The 17,694-nt window shown below is 45.9% G+C and overlaps 1 protein-coding gene across 1 annotated transcript; it reads right to left on the reverse strand.

The window, feature by feature from the left end:
- Positions 1-241: 241 nt before the first annotated feature.
- Positions 242-1,011, reverse strand: LOC125512420 (uncharacterized). Its single transcript, XM_048677514.2, has one exon. The coding sequence runs from the start codon at positions 899-901 to the stop codon at positions 485-487; it is 417 nt and encodes a 138-aa protein (XP_048533471.1). The 5' UTR covers positions 902-1,011; the 3' UTR covers positions 242-484.
- Between the last annotated feature and the right edge of the window lie 16,683 nt (positions 1,012-17,694).

The raw sequence follows: 17,694 nt of genomic DNA on the forward strand, positions 1-17,694 counted from the left end.
CGACGAAAACTTAAAACTTAATAACAATAACACAAGTTTTGAAACCTAAAACTTTGTAGCCCCATGCGGAATCCAACTACTTTGTGGATCACGGCGCAATCGAGCTGCCGACACGACTGGGCAAATATGCGCTCTCCCATCTGCGTGCCTCTACAAGTTTCCGGTGTCATTAGTGGGTAGAAGAACATGTACTGAGATTTAGCACGATTTTCATGTAAGATCTCATGAACATAACATCGACTGAGATTTAGTAACACTGTTCATTAAAACTTCTTTTACACGGTGTCACGGTGCTCACTAGCTGGTCACTACGCACGCCAAAAGCAGAGGTTTCTCGAGAGGAGATGAGCGAAGGAAAAACATAGCGGCAATAGAACCATGTACAGTACAGCAGTGAGGCAGAGGGAGAGGCATGGGTGGATCTTGGCCAAGTCGCAGGGCGAGCCGCTGCGACGACGGCGGGCCGGCGTGGGGGGTGGGGCGATCAGGCGTTGGCGGCGAGCTTGAGGGAGGCCGGCAGCGGGCTGCGCATGGGCGTGCGCGGCGTGGGCGGGGCCCCGAGGCGGCGGCCCTCGGCGTCGTAGTAGATGGCCCCGGAGAAGTCCAGCGGCTGGCACCGCTCGCCCATGAGTATCTCCTTCCTCCACACCCCGTCGTCCGCCTCCATGCCCCACTCCTCCGTCGGCCCCGCCTCCCTCCCCTTCTTCGACGAGGACGTCGCCGGCCACGACAGCGCTCTCTTGGCCTTGCCCCCGGCCGCCCCGAGGAACGGCACGACGGCGCGCGACGGGAAGGATGAGCCCGGCGGGCGGCGCACGTGCAGCCGCCGCGCCGCCCGCGACAGCCGCCGCGCGCACCTGCCCACCAGCTCCGCCACCGCCTGCGCCAGGCTCACGCCCATGGTGGACGCCCCTTCCTCCTCCTCCTCCTCGCCGGCTCTTTTGGCTTTGGCTCCTCTCCTCTCGTGGTGCGCTTGCGAATCCCGTGCGCTCTGTGCCGTCGTGCGTCGCCGCTCCGCGGGTATTTGTAGAGCCCCACGAGCCGGTCGGGACCCGGGACGGTTTGGCTAGTTAATGAACTAGTACCACGTACGTAGCTAATTAATCATCATCAGTCTAGCAAGACTCGCCGATCTGACCATGATTAGCTGAGATCGCTCGATTTGATTAGCTCTACTAATTAAGATCGTCGGTCGCATTGTATGTATTTGCGGCTGGAACTCAACTCACGTACACGTACGTGTGGGCGTATTGATGGGGTGACGACGATGGGGCTTTGCGGGTGGCAGAATTACATGTCCATCATGGGTGTCCGGTCGGATGGGTCGTACTATAGTGCTGTTGGCAGTTGAATTAAATTAAGCCTAATTGCGTGACTTTGTTGGTTTGGAATTTAACGGTTGGAATTAGGAAAGCGATAAGCCTGCCAAATTAAATTGGCTGGCTATATATGTTCCGGGGGTAGAAGGAGATATAATCAAAAGGAGATGGCTGAAAAACGATTTTACTTCGGCTTCGTGTACGCATATACATGGATAGCGAACGCACAAGTTAACGTAGCCCGTCAGAAATTTCTCAATTTATACAACTATACTACGATGTTTACCATTTCTTTTTTCGAGGAAATACCACGACGTTATGTCGAAGTGTTCAGTAAATATTCGTAGCTGTAAAGTACGTAACTACTCTTAGCGACTACTCTCTCTGTTTTTAAATATAAATCTTTTTAAGAGATTTCAATATGAACTACATACAGATCTATATAGATATATTTTGAAGTGTAGATTCACTTGTTTTACTCTCTGTGTAATCCTTATCAGAATCTTTAGAAAGATTTATGTTTACGAACGAATGGAGTACATGTAGCGAGTCAACTGTATGTGGAGTCGTTCAAGTCAAATCATCGGGCACTCAACCAAAACACACGCACACACACACGCAGCACTCGCTACTCAGCAGACCGATGCCGATTAGAACTAGGAATCATCCATCCATCACATGCGCATGCATCGATCATGAGCTCGCTCGCTAAAGCTGACCCTGGTATTTTATTTTCTTCTCACACGTCACGCGCGTGCACACTCACGACGCAAGCCGACCGCGCCCGGCCATCATGTAGGAGGCACGAGCTCGCGCGTCAACGCGTGTCGGTGCTGCGAGATAAGATCGACCTACTACCAGCGACGAGTATACGATCCCACGTACTACGCGAAATGACTTATTCATCAAAGACGGAGACAGTAGCACGATCCTTGCCTGGTTGCATGGCTTGGATTGGATCTAGTACATCTACTTGTGTGTGTCCGGGCACTTCACACTTGTCGACCACTCGTCCACATGCGTTGCGCGTGCATCCGGGTGGCCGGGGCGGAAAGCATGTCGTCCCGAGCGATCAAGTTGGATCTGGATTGGTGTGCGGCGAACTTGCGCTGCGAGTGCGCCACATAGCCCGGGGGCACATAATGCTCGTCGTTTGCTGTCCATTTCGATCTACCAAATAGGCTCTGGTGGAGGAATGATCTAGCCCACTGACTCATGAGCTTCTCGCAAACTTCGTTTTTTTCTTCTTTTTTTGCGAGAAACAAACAGACAGACGCTTATCTCGTTCGTATCACGCCCGTCCCGGACTCCCGGGCTGCACGAAACTATGTACACTTGATGAACTGCGAGTGTCCTGGTACAGTGGTACTACGAGGCAAATCAAAGCAATACTAACGTCTTGAGCCGATTCCACGCGGAGGTCCCGAAGCCGAAAGGTGGCGTCGTTGCTTCACCCACAGTGGTCGTGCATCACACTTATGGATGATGCACCCTTTGGCTAGGTAGCTAGATAGATAGATAAGTATCATGGCTGCGAGCATCGCACAGCACGCAAGTTCAAGTCGTGCCCTGTCGGCGACAAGCTTGACCTAAACCCGTTGTCTTCTTTCGTGGGGTGCGTCTCGTGCGCATGTCGACGCATACGCGGGGCGCACGCAAGCAACTTGTCCACTATATACCAGTGTACTACCATCCACCTAGGTAGTACTACACTACTGCCGCGTGGTGGCGAGTGACAGACAGCACCGTGTGCCACAGTGACTTCCCGTTTTGATCCCCAACTCCACTTACCCGGGTCGTGGGGTTTGTCACGTTTTTACATCAGATAGTGTCAAAGACGCCCTTATATTATGAGACGAAGAGAGTAGTAACCTAGAATGCAAGAGATGAACATTTTGTTGCTCCACCTCTACTCACTTTTCATCTCAATCCTCGTGCACGCACTACTGGTTCTTATCGACTTCAGGAACCATCACTAGTAGAAAACAGGACTTTGGTTCAAGCTCAATGCACCCTTTAGTCCCGGTTGCATTACGAACCGGTACTAATATGAGCATTAGTCCCGGTTTAAATGGAACCTTTAGTCCCGGTTCATGTCTCAAACCGGGACTAAAGGGTTCTGAAATTTGTTTTTTGTTTCTCTATCTGTTTTTTGTTTTTAGTTTCTGTTTTAAATTGCTTATATCTTTTAAGATATTTGATGTTTTTGAGTGATTTTTTTTGCATTAGATTCAAAATTTTGTCTAGTTTCTTGTTCTGCCATTAGATTGTGAATAATCTGAGTTTAAAAATAGCTTTTAATTTAATTCTTTTTGCTCCTAGTCACATGTCAGATTGTTGTCACAGTAAAATTTATTATGTTATTTTTAGACTAATTTAAATTAGGATTTTAATTAAAATAGTACTGCTTTGCTTATATAGTTGTTTTAGTCCTTTAATTATTGTTTTCAATTATTCTTTTGTTAAAAAGTAATTCATTTTGCCACTTTAATAGAACGTGACTCTGGCTTCGTTAACCTTAGCTGTGACTCTGGCTGGGACGGTGCTAGCAGCTGTAGTCGACAGTAGGATTGGATGGACACCATCCTGGACTAAAGGGGTTCAAACTCTACGCCCCCTCCCTCCGTGTATCGCCATTTCAGTTTTGAAAAAAACAAAAGACAATGACAAAAACTTCAAAAATTAAAATCCTTCGAGATGAAGTTATGTGACTGCATCTACTCCCCCCGTTCCTAAATATTTGTCTTTCTAGAGATTTCAACAAATGGCTACATACGGAGCAAAATGAGTGAATCTACACTGTAAAATATGTCTACATACATCCATATGTTGTAGTCCATTTGAAATGCCTAGAAAGACAAATATTTGGGAACGGAGGAAGTACTAGTTAGGAAAATTAGAAAACATAAATTTGGACATGTTTTGCAAAAAATGTTATGAAAAAGTAAAACGGCCATAACTATTGCATACGATGTCGAAAAAACCCATACAATATATCAAAATGTTCAGCATGAAAATCCGGATCCGACTTCGATGACCATAGGCCGTTTTACAAATTTTTAGAATCCACAAATTCTGAAAGGAAAAAAGGTTATCCTCAAATTTATGTTTTTTTTAATTTTTGATCAAACTGTGGTCAAACTACTTATTCAAGAAATATTAATGTTATTACATAATTATTGGTTTTAAGTATAATAGTTTTGAAGTCAAACGGTGAAACGTGTGACTTCATGCTCAAGTTCAACTCCTAAGGGTTAATAGGATTGACAGCTTACTATTGTCAGGAAAACAACAAGTGCAGACTTGGAAACGAGGGGGAATAGAACTTGAAAGTTAAGCGTGCTTACGCTGGAGTAGTGAAAGGATGGGTGATCGGCCAGGAAGTTAGACTATTTGAAATGATGAAGGATGATTAGAGATTAGAGATTAAATTATTAAATAATTTAAACATTTAAAAATTGGAGAAAATAAAAAATTAATTTTTTGAAAATATTTTCTTTAGTCTCGGTTAGTGTTACCAACCGGAATTAAAGGTGAAGTTCTAGACATTGGTCACGTGGAGTCACTTTATTTCTGGTTCGTAAGCGAATCAGGACTAAAGGTTTTGGGTTCTAGTCTCAATCCTTTAGTCCCGGTTTCTCTTTGAAATCGAGACTAAAAACCCGTTTTCTACTAATGCATTCTGAGCGAGGGTGATCGATTCCCGCTTTCCCGCTGAGCCAGGATGTGCTTTGCAAGTTTAGTTTAGTTTTTTTTTGCGAGGGATGTGATTTTGCAGTTGCATGCATGCATGCAACAACTGACGTGTGGTGAGTGTATGTATTTAATCTGTAGGTCTCGCACTTTGGTCAACACTAATCAACTCCTGAAAATTATGCGTGCGAGAATATAGTACATCTTTACTATAATACGGCAACGCATGTCTCATCATCAGGTGCAGCACTCATCTCGAAATCATGCAGCGAGAGATCGAGCAACCAACCAAGCAGCCGATCGGTTGAGCACCAAATCATCATCAACATCATCATGAAAGAGGAAAACTAATCTGAAAGTTCAGAGGTGCTGTTGCAGACACTCATTACGCCTGCATCATTGGCATTTTTTTTCTTCCTTTGGGGCCTTCTTATTAGTACTAATCTGGGGCCTCAACGGAAGCCCGGGTTGCACGACTGCGCCATGCATGCATGCATGATGATGGTTGCGACGCCTGTTAGGCTGTCTGGGATGTATTTGTTTCTCCGGTCCTGCGTGTGCTTGCTCCGTTCGGGACAATGATTAAAGAGGGGGGGCCGCCCTGGTACGGGGTACGGGTGCAACCAGCTTGCATGAATTAGGAACGCGTGTGGTGATCAGTCGGCGTCCGGGACTTATTTATGACTAACTTTGTTTGCATTAAGATGTGAGTCCACCCTATTCTAGACTCTAGACTTTACTCTCTCGGTCTTTCTAGACATTTCAAATGACTACTACATACAAATGTATGTAGATATATTTTAGAGTGTAGATTCACTCATTTTGTTCCGTATGTAGTCACTTGTTAAAATGTCTAAAAAGACAAGTATTTAGGAACGGAGAGGGTAGACATTAGGTGTGAAGACGATCCAAAGCATGGGGCCAAAGTTGATGCATGTAAGATGATCGACGTCGATGTGCCCGCCGTCACACATGGAGTAGACAATGTTTTACATGTACGTGAGTATATATTTGAATTGCAACAATTACTAGCCCAGTCCAGGATCTATACGTGAGGGTAAATTCTTGCTCAGCATGGCCCGCCCAGCAATTTCTTTGTAGCTCCGCCACTGATAGCATGTACAAATTTCCTTCATAAATATAAACACAGCACCATCCTTTGTGGTTGAGCAGTTGACCCAATCATTGTTTAACCTAGTTTTACAAATACTCACCATGTATATACATCTCGACATCCGTTATAGAGGGGAACATCGCCACATCCCCTGAAAAACCATATGATTTTGGTCTCAAACATGGTGTTTGATCCTTGGTAAACCAGAAGTACAATTACCAAAACAAGCCACCCAACCAAGGGTTAGTTCTCTATCGTTTGGTTGGATTTGAATAATCAATTGCCACACTACTATTGCAAGATTCTTATACAGGGAAATCTTATGTGGGGCGTTTGCTCTCTAATCTTATGTGGTGAACAATCATGCACTGTCTGATTGGGATGAGGAATAGGTGGAAAAGTGGTGCATGATCGCGAGCAGGAAGAAGATAGATGAGAAAAGAGGGAGAGTGGAAGGTGGAAAGGACGACAACCGCTAGTTCGCACGCAGGTAAAATCGAAAGTACAAGCTCCAAGGCTCGAGGGATAGTCTCATTGGTGATAGTGGATTGAAACAAGCAATCATGTTTAAGGTTTAAGTTGGAATATGAAGCTTGTTGAATTTATCCTTTGTTTTTTTTATCAAGTTTTAATGGTTGAAACTTGTTGGAGTTTATAAAACTTGTCAAAATGTAATCAAGAGCAGTCTTGTTTGAAAGAAGTCGTCGCAAGGAACACGAATGTGCAAATGAAGCATAAATTGGTGTTTCAATTTAAATGATTTTAAATCTGAAATTCAAAAGAAAAAAACATGTGAGGTGAGATGGGCAGAGCATGCATTTTACTACATCAAAAGTGGCATGCATAAATTCTCTAACGGTAATTAAGAACTACCACAACACCCCAAAAATGAATGCGCGTAAGAGCATCGACAGCCGCATATGATAAATATGACCCATCAAATCCCCGCGGACGCGCCCCGAACGCGTCCTCAAGCAGTGACCGGACACTCCTTAAATTAGCACAATTGCATCTAGACATCTCACACTAGACTCTTAAATCCTTACAAAAACATGCAAATTAAAAAACCTACGTACTACGTAGATGATCTAGCTACTCCTCAGGGAGATGTCGATTATCTCCGTGCCTGGCTCCGGCAGCATGGGCGGCAGGTGCAGCTCCGGCTCATCCGGCTGCCTGCTGGTTGGCCTTCATATAGGCCTCATCTTAGATGGACTTCAGGATGGCCTGCTGCTCCGCCATCTCCGCGGCTTGGACGGTGGCGAACTATGCCATGTTGAAGCCCGAAGTAGATTGCTCCGCCTCGTCCTCCTCCGGATCTGCCATCTCCATCGGCTCCGGCAGCTGCTCTCCCTCCTCCTCCTTCTCCGGCTCCGACGAGTCCGGAGGCAGCCCGACAGTGATGCGGGCGGAGCGCCTTGCCTGGATCTCCTCCATGATCTGCCTCCGGCGCTCCGGCGTGAGCATAGCGTATGTGGCAATCTTTCGTCGGACCGTGGCGATGCCAAAGAGCATGGGAGAGGAGGCGGGCCGGCGCAGGTGGCGGCGCAGAGAGGAAGGAGGTGGATGGGCTAGGGTCGGTGGACGCCGGCAGGCTTAAATAGCCGGATTTGGCCTCGGGCGGCGAGCCGGAGCGGCGCCACGCGGCGTTCACACCGCGGCGACGGCGGAGGTGTCCGTCGGACCGCCGGGTTTTCGGGCTATTCCCTGCAAGACCTCGTCGTCAGTCCTACGTGGCGGACGCGACCGTGCGTGCCTATATCCGCCCCATATTTAAATTGGATATGAAATGTGCCGGTCAAGCCGGGCGTTTGAGACCTGTTAGAAGCGTCTTTTTGAGTTAAATTTTCGTGACCGGTCAGTGACCGGACGGATCGCCGGGTGTTTCGAGGCCGGTTCGGGACGTCCGATTATAGATGCTCTAACCTCGTGCCACACATCCTCTCCAGGATGAAGTTACTTTCCGCTGCTAGTGTCCTGATATCACTTTATCCTTGTCATTTCGTCACCTCGGAGGCTCCGCAGCCGAGCGCGCCACTCGCGGCGAAAGCCAACACGACGACAGCACCACTGTGTTGCCTTCCATCGGCGCTGGCACGCTGCTCCAGCGCGCGGCTGAAACGCAATCGCGACGCCGCTGTCTGTCAACAGTGTAATATTCGGTTGGCTCGGCTATCCTGTCAGTGGCCATTAATCAGCCGCCGTGCAGTTCAGTTGGACGTCCAGTTGCCATCCTGAAGGCGACTGGACTGGCGGTGGTACTAGATGCCGATCGGTGTGCGGCGTGCGGGCATCTCGAAGGAGTGACCAGCGGCGACGCGACAGGAAACTGCATTCCGGTGTGCGCTGCGCCTGCGCTCCTCGCTCGCTTTCGGCCACGAGTGCGCTGCCGGGCTCGTTCATGACTTCACCGTGCGCCTCCACTGGTGCGTTCGTGGTACTGTGCGTGTGTGTATATCAATATATGGACAGTGGTGTTGGAAAGGTAGAGGATGGGCATGGATGTTTTGCATAGGTTCTATGATGATGTGATGAGCGATGAGCGGCTGTGGTTTGAGTTGACCCAACGCCTACTTAACCCTAGTGGAAGATCGGAGAAGGATCAGTGATCGCACAAGGATATGTCGCTCGGGCTGTGGAATGATAGCAAAGTCTACTTCGTCTCCTCTGACTTGTGGCTGGAGTTGCGGTCAGAATGGCCGCCTCAAATATGTCATTTTTCTCAATTAGTGGAAACTCGAAAGGTGCCAATTATAATCTATCAATTGTCAAATTATATCATCATATGTGTGTACTGTGGTCGAGTGCTCTTTAGACGTTTGACCCGTAGACGTGTGAGATGCCTGGAAACCGGGGACAATACCCCTGGTGAGACAAGCTTACCCACTTCAGGGTTCGATCGCCGACCCATACTGGCGGATCACCTCAAAGGCATGGGCGGTGTTGCGCGTCATGGTTTTCTCTTGGCTCGCCATTCAGGACCGATTCTGGACTGCCGATCGTCTCGGCCGTCGGGGCCTTCCGCACGAGGAGGTTTGTTACTTGTGCGACCAGATACCTAAGGATCTCCAGCACCTCCTCGTCAGTTGTTCCTTCACTCGCCGAGTTTGGCACGAGGTGTTGTCCCACAATCGCCTTACCATCACCGGCAATGATCCTCGTTGACTAGTGGGCCACGTCCTACTCTCTAGCCCCCAGTGCACATCACCAACTGCTCTCCTCCATCATCCTCCTCACCGCCTTGAGGCTTTGAAATCATTGCTACAGTTGCATCTTCGATGGGTTGCGGCTGTCTGTTTAGCGTCTCGTACATGCAATTCAGGAGGATGCTCAGCAATGGCCATGGCAAGCGCGACCTTTGTGTTTCTGTGACTGAGCAACCCATGTTTCCTGCTCTGGTCTTCACCTTCACGCCGACTCGCGCACATGCACTGGTGTAACCGTCTTTGTACTGTTTTGACTCTTCTATTGATGAAATGATACACAATCTTTAAGTATCCACGAAAAAAATACTCAGGCGGGCTAGACATTGAACTATTTTCACATCTTTGTAGTATCCATACGACTGAGCCAGAGCCACCAAGAACGCAAAGCTAAGTTGAGTAGTTTCAGATTTGGGCTTCTTCTATTCATGGGAATTTCTAAACGCGTGATGGAAGTGGTATGTCCTCTTGAATTTAATAGGAAAACTGCAAGAACTAGGATCAACAAGTGTTTGATACCGCATAAATAACAATGAAACTCTAACATGAGGTTGGCGTGGATAAAAAAATTCCTCAAAAATAGAGTGCAAGAATCCTTTGCAAAAAAAAAAAAGAATCTAAGGATTGAAATCCTACAAATCGAACGAGCTCCGTAGGAAAAGAAAAATTCCTAAGAATCTAAAGCCTCCGAAAAATCCTATGAACATCCTTTTCGCCAGGAAGTTTACATGATAGCAAGTTGAGTAGAGGTGATATCTGGCTGTCGTCACTCCACAAACAATACCAAGTCTGTATAAGTGTCCCTAAAGCAAGCAATGAGGTGGAAAGTTAACCAGGTTTGTAACGACAACTGATGACGGCAATTATTTTACAGGTAAAAAAGTATCTACCTATTATATTATTGTTAAAACAATAACAGAAAAAGAAGCTACCTCCACGTAGTCTAGAATTATTTAAGCTGTAAGATCCTAATAATAGAACGAAAGTATGAAAAGTGTAAGAGAAAACGAGATATTATTACGGAAATCCATGATTTTGCATGGCGGGCCATTTATCATTCGCCAATGTCCTTACCAAAGTTCTCATACATCTTACAAAATTATTTGTTTCAGATATGATCATGTATAATCGAATTAGATAAAAATCCGCATCTACTAACACAAATTACCTCACCAAAGAGTAAACTAAAATTTATATTTGCATGATCAAATTTGACTATGAGCTTTTCCGTAATTCTAATGTCTATCTAATAACACTTCAAATATATCATATACTGCCTGTAGGAATTCCCCTTCCACTCCTTGGCCGAAGTTGAGTCTAGACATTACAAAAACTTTTACTAACATGGCTGTGTGCCTTACGGGCCCACATCGCCATCTGGGTGGTATTAGGCTCTTTTACTCCTCGATCCTTACTCTGGGACACTGAACTCTCTCCTACTCGGGTTAAACGATTTTACTAACTCTAATACTAGGATCCCGTGACCACGTTCACCCCGAAGTTGGATAAGCCCTAGTTATTCTTTAGAGTACTATATGAACATTATCCACATTGTCATTTGACTCCTGTGAAAACATCTTTGTTTTCAGATGGAACCCACGAGGCAGGTCGTGCGCCACACGACGGCCATTGGTGCCTCAGGATCACCTGCTGTGTTAGTTGAGATGATGACCTATCTGGGTTATCGCTGGCACCCTGAGTACACCGTCTATGAGGAGTATCAGGACTTCAACCAGGAGCAGTACCGTGCCATCGTCCACCTCTACTCTCGGGAGTATGACTCCACTACCGTGCTGCACGCTGCTCATGGTGTTGGAGTGACTATCGATATGGCGGTCCACGATGCTGCTTATGCTGCTCTGACACGTCTCCGTGGAGAGTATCAGGAGTTGGATACCTCCCCCTTCAGGCACATTGCTATCGCATCCGATGTTGGTGCGGAGGGATACTACACTGCTGCCTACTCCACTATCACCCGAGAGCCCTTCTACCATCAGAACCTGGTTCTGCATGCTGATGGGCTGGATAGAGCTAACCGAGCTCTTCGCCACGAGTTTTACACCACCCGTCAGCACCTGTATCGTGCTCTGACGCTGTTGCACCCCTCTGTCCGCTCTGGTGATCTGTCGCGATCTGCGATCTACCCTGCCCGGATCATGATGCCCCAGGGCGTCGGCTGGCCAGATGTGGGAGGCTACACAATATGAGAAATGCTACCGAGCTCCCACTCACTTTCTTGTAAACGCAGGTGAATGGATCGATATGGTTGACTAGAGGGGGGGTGAATAGGCAACTAGCAATTTTTAGCTTTTCTTTAACAATTTAAACTTTGCATCAAAGTAGGTTGTCTAGATATGCAACTAGGTGAGCAACCTATATGATGCAACAAGGGTAGGAACACAAGCAAGCAAGTGATATGAAACAAATAAGCTTGCTCAAGTAAAGGCACGAGATAACCAAGAGTGGAGACGGTGGAGACGAGGATGTGTTGCCGAAATTCCTTCCCTTTGAGAGGAAGTACGTCTCCATTGGAGCGGTGTGGAGGCACAATGCTCCCCAAGAAGCCACTAGGGCCACCGTATTCTCCTCACGCCCTCACACAATGCGAGATGTCGTGATTCCACTATTGGTTCCCTTGAAGGCGGCGACCGAACCTTTACAAACAAGGTTGGGGCTCTCTCCATAACTTAATTGGAGGCTCCCAACGAAACCACGAAGCTTCACCACAATGGAATATGACTCCGAGGTGACCTCAACCATCTAGGGTGCTCAAACACCCAAGAGTAACAAAATCCACACAAGAAAGTATGGGGGAAGCAAATATCCTTTGGTGGAAGTGTAGATCTAGGTCTCCTCCTTCAATCCCTAGCAAATCAACAAGTTTGAGTGGCTAGAGAGAGAGATCGGGCAAGAGAGCTTGAAGTGCATCAATGGTGGAGTGAGAGAGGTCAAAGGTGAGAGTGGTAGGTGGGAGAAGCTCAATTATATAGTAACCCTCAATTCCAACCGTTACTGCGTTTTTTGCACTGCAGCGGTACAACCGGTTCTCGTCCCGGTACAACCGAGACTCACGGTGTATCTGCAGATCCCTACCAAGCGGTACAACCAGACAGGCGGGCGGTAGTACCGGCTAAGAAAAATAACCGGACTAACCGCCTGGCCACCGCACAACCACCGCATCAAAACAGGAGCTTGACCGGTACTTGGGCGGTGCCTGCCCGGAACAACTGCATGGCCTTGATCTCTTGGGCAGCTAAGTTCTGAGCGGAAGAACCGCTTGTACCACCGGTGGTACCGGTCATCATGGAACGACCGGACCAACCGGGCCACTACCGCCCAAGAACCGCATCAAAATAGAAGCGTGAGCGGTACTTGAGCGGTGCATGGACGGAACCACTACCCCAGCATTTGCAGAGCATGGTGGCGGTACCACCGCCCGGAGGCAGCGGTACAACCGCTCGAGCAAAGCTGGTGAGCGACAAGACCCAGCGGTACAACCGCTCCAGAGAGCGGTACAACCGCTGGGCAGAAATAGTGAGCAGGAAGGATAGGGGAAGAGACAAGGAAAAACTCTCTCACACCTGAGGAAGACAAAGGAGGGGTGATGAACGTGTACGTGAAAAGATTCCCCCAGTGCTTTCTAATGAGGATTCCCTCTTGATAGTACGGGTTCCCTATGACCAAAGAGAATAAAAGCGTAGAGGACACGTCTTCGATCTTTCCCTACGAGAGGCAATAGCAATCCGATATAAGCCTAAGCATCGAGAACCTCAAACGTATAACACACGATTAGACCAACAAAGGGTTGTCATCATTATCCAAAACATAAAGTAGGGAAATGCCCTTTCAATCTCCCCCTTTTTGGTGGATGATGACAACAACACGATTTGCAAGAGATAAGTCAATGAAATCTACATGGAACTCCCCCTGAATATGTGCCCCAATAGGAACTAGCTGTTAGAAAGCATGGGCACACTTTCAAGACTAGACTCCCCCTAGATTTTGTAGACTCACCACTTTGACAATATAATGCTTAGAGTGCAATAATAACGATAATGACCGATGAACGGAAAGGTAACAGGAGTAACAAGTCTCACAAACATCAAGGAACGAAACAAGTCCACGAACAAAGACCAACACGAGAAAACGAGAAAAAGAAAAACCCATCCCCGAGACCTATAGAACCCTCTCCCCCTTTGGCATCAAGACACCAAAAAGGAAAAGAGCGAAACTTGCGTCCCAAAGCTCAGGCGTCCTCCTCTGACTCCTCGGTCGCATCTGGATCCTCATCATCAGAGTCGTCATCGTCGTCGTGATCAGATTCTTCCATGGCATTGTCAGCTGCTGCAAACGAGGAGGATGGCTGGGGAGGGGCTTCATCATCAGTCCAGGTGCTATGGATAGATATCCAACGCTCCTCTGGGGTGATGCTCTTCTCAGAGCCACTCTGAACCGGCATGTTGAGGTGCTTCATCATTGCAATTTGGCGACATCGTGCAAGCTTCTCATTGACATGTGCCTCATACATCCTCTTCTGGATGTCAGCCTGGAGACAAAAGGTCTTCTTCCATGTAAACTTGTTCTACCATGAGATCCATGCTTATTTTGAGATACTTCAGTAAGGATGTTTTGAACATGTGGTTTTTCTCTATCAATTCATGCCTCTGGTTGCAATTATGGAGCGATCTAGATTGTCATTCCCATGCTCTGCTTTTGCTATATTTTATTCATGGCAGATTGTTAACATGAGATTCACTTCTGCCATGTGATTTTCTAGTGATATATGCATCCTATGAACTTGCGCTTGCCATTTTTAGCTTCATGAACATGTCTTCTTACTGTTGGTATGCTTTTGTTGTCATGTAATGCTTTGTGGTGAATGGCATGAGCTTGCAACGTTGCTATCATGAATCTGTTTTTTCCATGTCCTGAAATTCCACTTAAGTCTAAATCTATTTATAAAACTTGCTATGTTTGCATGGGTATAATCATATGTGCTGTGCCTTTTTGGCTCATGTTCAGTAAGGGAGTTTTGTTCTATGTGTTTAGTACTATCATGCCATGCCTTTGTTTTCTGAGTTAAGTTCCTGTAGCATGTTGTTTGCTAGCTCTAAACATTGCATCCTGATGTTGTTTTTGACATGTTTTTTCACTAAGCCTGTGAAGCTGATATCTTTTGCACTTTTGCCACGCTTGTTTGAACCTGTTCTAGTATGATTTAGCCATAGCTCAATGTTCATCTTTTGTCAATAATGTCATGTACATCAATGCCATATGCTTTTTTGCTATGTTGGAGTGAAGTAGCTTAGTTTCTTGTTGCATTCTAAGTGCTATCATGCTGTTAATCGCAGATTTACATCATCCTTGTATTGCTTGTCATTTGCAAACCGTGCATCCGTTTCCGGTGATCCTTATATCGATTTCGATCGAAATCACCTCATCTTACCAGCGACATACTTGGTTTTCCAAGTTGATGCCTTGATCATCCTTTCCCTTCCGGAGCACTCATATGCATTGCATATCATATCTTGCATATCATGCCATGTATTGCATCATGTTTCTTGTGCATTGCACCGTGATTGATTCTTGTTCCATTGCTTGTGTTCTTGCTTTGGGTAGATCCGGGAGACGAGTAACATGTTAATTGGGATCATCATTAAACAAAGCCCAACAAAATTAATTTAGAGTAACATGTTGAGATTCACATTATAATCCAGGTACTAGATACTCAAGATGTCCATAACCGGGGACACGGCTAACCATGATTAGTTTATTACACTCTGCAGAGGTTTGCGCACTTTTCCACACAAGACTCGATCGCCTCCGTTTGGTTTCTCGCACTACATGGTGTTTGAGAAGACGGATGACCGAGACATAGTCTTTCAGAAGCGCTAGCACCTTACGATCGGGTAGACCGTACCACCTACATCCCCTACATCTGCTAGTCTACCACTGTAAGAGTTCGCATGACTTAGTCAACTATGCTAGAGCCCATAATAGCTTGTGGCTGCACACGGAAGTTTCTAGTATGAATAGTCTCATGATCCCTTTGAGCCTGGGTGGCGGTCCAAAAGAAAACAGGAGTCCTGGAATACCCAGGTGCCTCAATCCACCCAGATGTGTGTTTAAGTTGCCACCTTAGATAAACCATTAATTAACAAACTCACATCTGTCATGGATATCACTCACCCAATCCACGTCTACTAGCATAGCATGGCATAATAAGCAAACGTAGAAGTAACTCCCAAAGGTTTGATAATAAACAGGTAATAGGTACTACCTCAACTACTTCCCATCCCACAATTTAATTAGATCCTAATCATGCAATGTTTGGGGATTGATCTAATGCAATAAAACTGGGTAGTAGGAAAGGTATGATCAAAGTGTTACTTGCCTTGCTGATGATCCGGGAAACCTAGCGATTCGAAGTAACAAGCGGCGCACTCCGGGTACTCTATCGCAAACAACAAACAAGCATACAATAAGTAATCATCTAATGCACAGGTAAAACTCAAATAAGAGATCTAACCAGAAGGTTCAACTTAAGAACTCCGGTTTGCAAAAAGAATCAAATCAAACAAAGCAAGGAAAGTCAAACGGCGAAAGAAAACAACTTCGTTCTACAAATCTAGATCTAGAGCAATTTTTACAGTAGCAAAAACTTGTTTAAGTTGATTAAACGGATAGAGGGTTTCGAGACGAAACTCTAGATGCTTGAATCGCCTGATTCCGATAAACGAGCGAAAAGTTATACTAAAAAGAAAATCGAATCAGGAATCGCGATCAGAAAAATTGCGGATTAAATCCGAGAAAAAGAAAAACGATGAACGTTCACTAGAACGAACGAACGGACGAACGCTCACTATTTAAATAAACCGTAAAACCGATCTATTTTAAAAAAAACCAAACTATATAAAAAAAACCGACGAAAACCGAACGGTTTTTCGAAAAAAAACTGGCATGAAAATCGAGGCGGCGGCGGACCTCGGGCGGCGTGCGGCGGCGGCACCGGTGGCGGCGGGCGCTGGGGGCGGCTAGGGTTTGGCTGGGGCTTGGCCTCTTCCCCCCGGCTTATATATCCTAACGGGCCGGGAGTCCTAGTCGGACACGGCCCTAGGTCGGTTCGTTTTTTTAATATTACGCGCAGAAGAAAAATAAAAAGAAATACTAAACGGACTCCAAAAATTCCGAAATAAATTTTCACGGGCTTCTAAAATCAAGCCGCACAAGGTGAACATTTATTTGGGGCCTAAATACAATTTTGAAAAATGCACATTTTTCCTAAATTCAAATAAAATAACGAAAAACTCCGAAATAAAATCTTATTTTATTTTATTATTAAATCTTCAATATTTCTTTATCTTGGGAAATTCATTTTATTCCCTCTCTCATAATTTTTGTAATAGAAATAATTGATGATAAAATAAATAAAATCAAATGATCCTATTCTCAAAATTTGAGAAAACGCAAATATGAAAATAATGAATTCCCCAACTCTCTCCGTGGGTCCTTGAGTTGCGTAGAAATTCTAGGATCAAAACCAAACGCAAATAAAATATGATATGCAATGATGATCTAATGTATAATATTCCAAATTGAAAATTTGGGATGTTACAAACCTACCCCCCTTAAGATGAATCTCGCCCTCGAGATTCGGGTTGGCTAGAAAATAGGTGAGGGTGGTCCTTGAGCAAATCTTCCTCTCGCTCCCAGGTGGCTTCATCCTCCGTGTGGTTGCTCCACTGAACTTTGCAAAACTTGATAACCTTGCTGCGAGTGAGTCGGCTAGCAAACTCGAGGATCTTAATTGGTTTCTCCTCGTAGGTCAAATCGTTATCCAACTGAATTGTTTCCAACGGCACTGTGTCTCTCAAGGGTATGTCAGCCATCTCAGCATGACACTTCTTCAACTGGGAAACGTGGAACACATCATGAACTCCTGACAATCCTTCAGGCAATTCCAACCTGTAGGCCACTTCTCCCATATGCTCCAAAACTCGATATGGTTCTACAAATCGTGGCGCTAACTTTCCCTTAACTCCAAAACGCTTTGTTCCCCAAAGTGGAGATACTCGAAGATAAGCTCTATCTCCAACTTCGTAAATTGTTTCCTTCCGTTTAGAATCTGCATAACTCTTCTGTCTAGACTGGGCTATCTTGAGCCTGTCGCGAATCAACTTTACCTTCTGTTCAGACTCTTTAATCAAGTCAGGTCCAAACAACCGGCGATCTTCAACTTTGTCCCACGACAACGGTGTCCTGCACCTCCTTCCGTACAAAGCTTCGAAAGGGGCCATCTTTAAACTGGTTTTATAACTGTTGTTGTAAGAGAACTCTGCATATGGCAAATTGTCGTCCCAACTAG

This window comes from Triticum urartu, chromosome 6A, assembly GCF_056163025.1.
Source record: "Triticum urartu cultivar PI428250 chromosome 6A, HENAU_Tu73, whole genome shotgun sequence".
In the NCBI taxonomy this organism is placed as follows: Eukaryota; Viridiplantae; Streptophyta; class Magnoliopsida; order Poales; family Poaceae; genus Triticum; species Triticum urartu.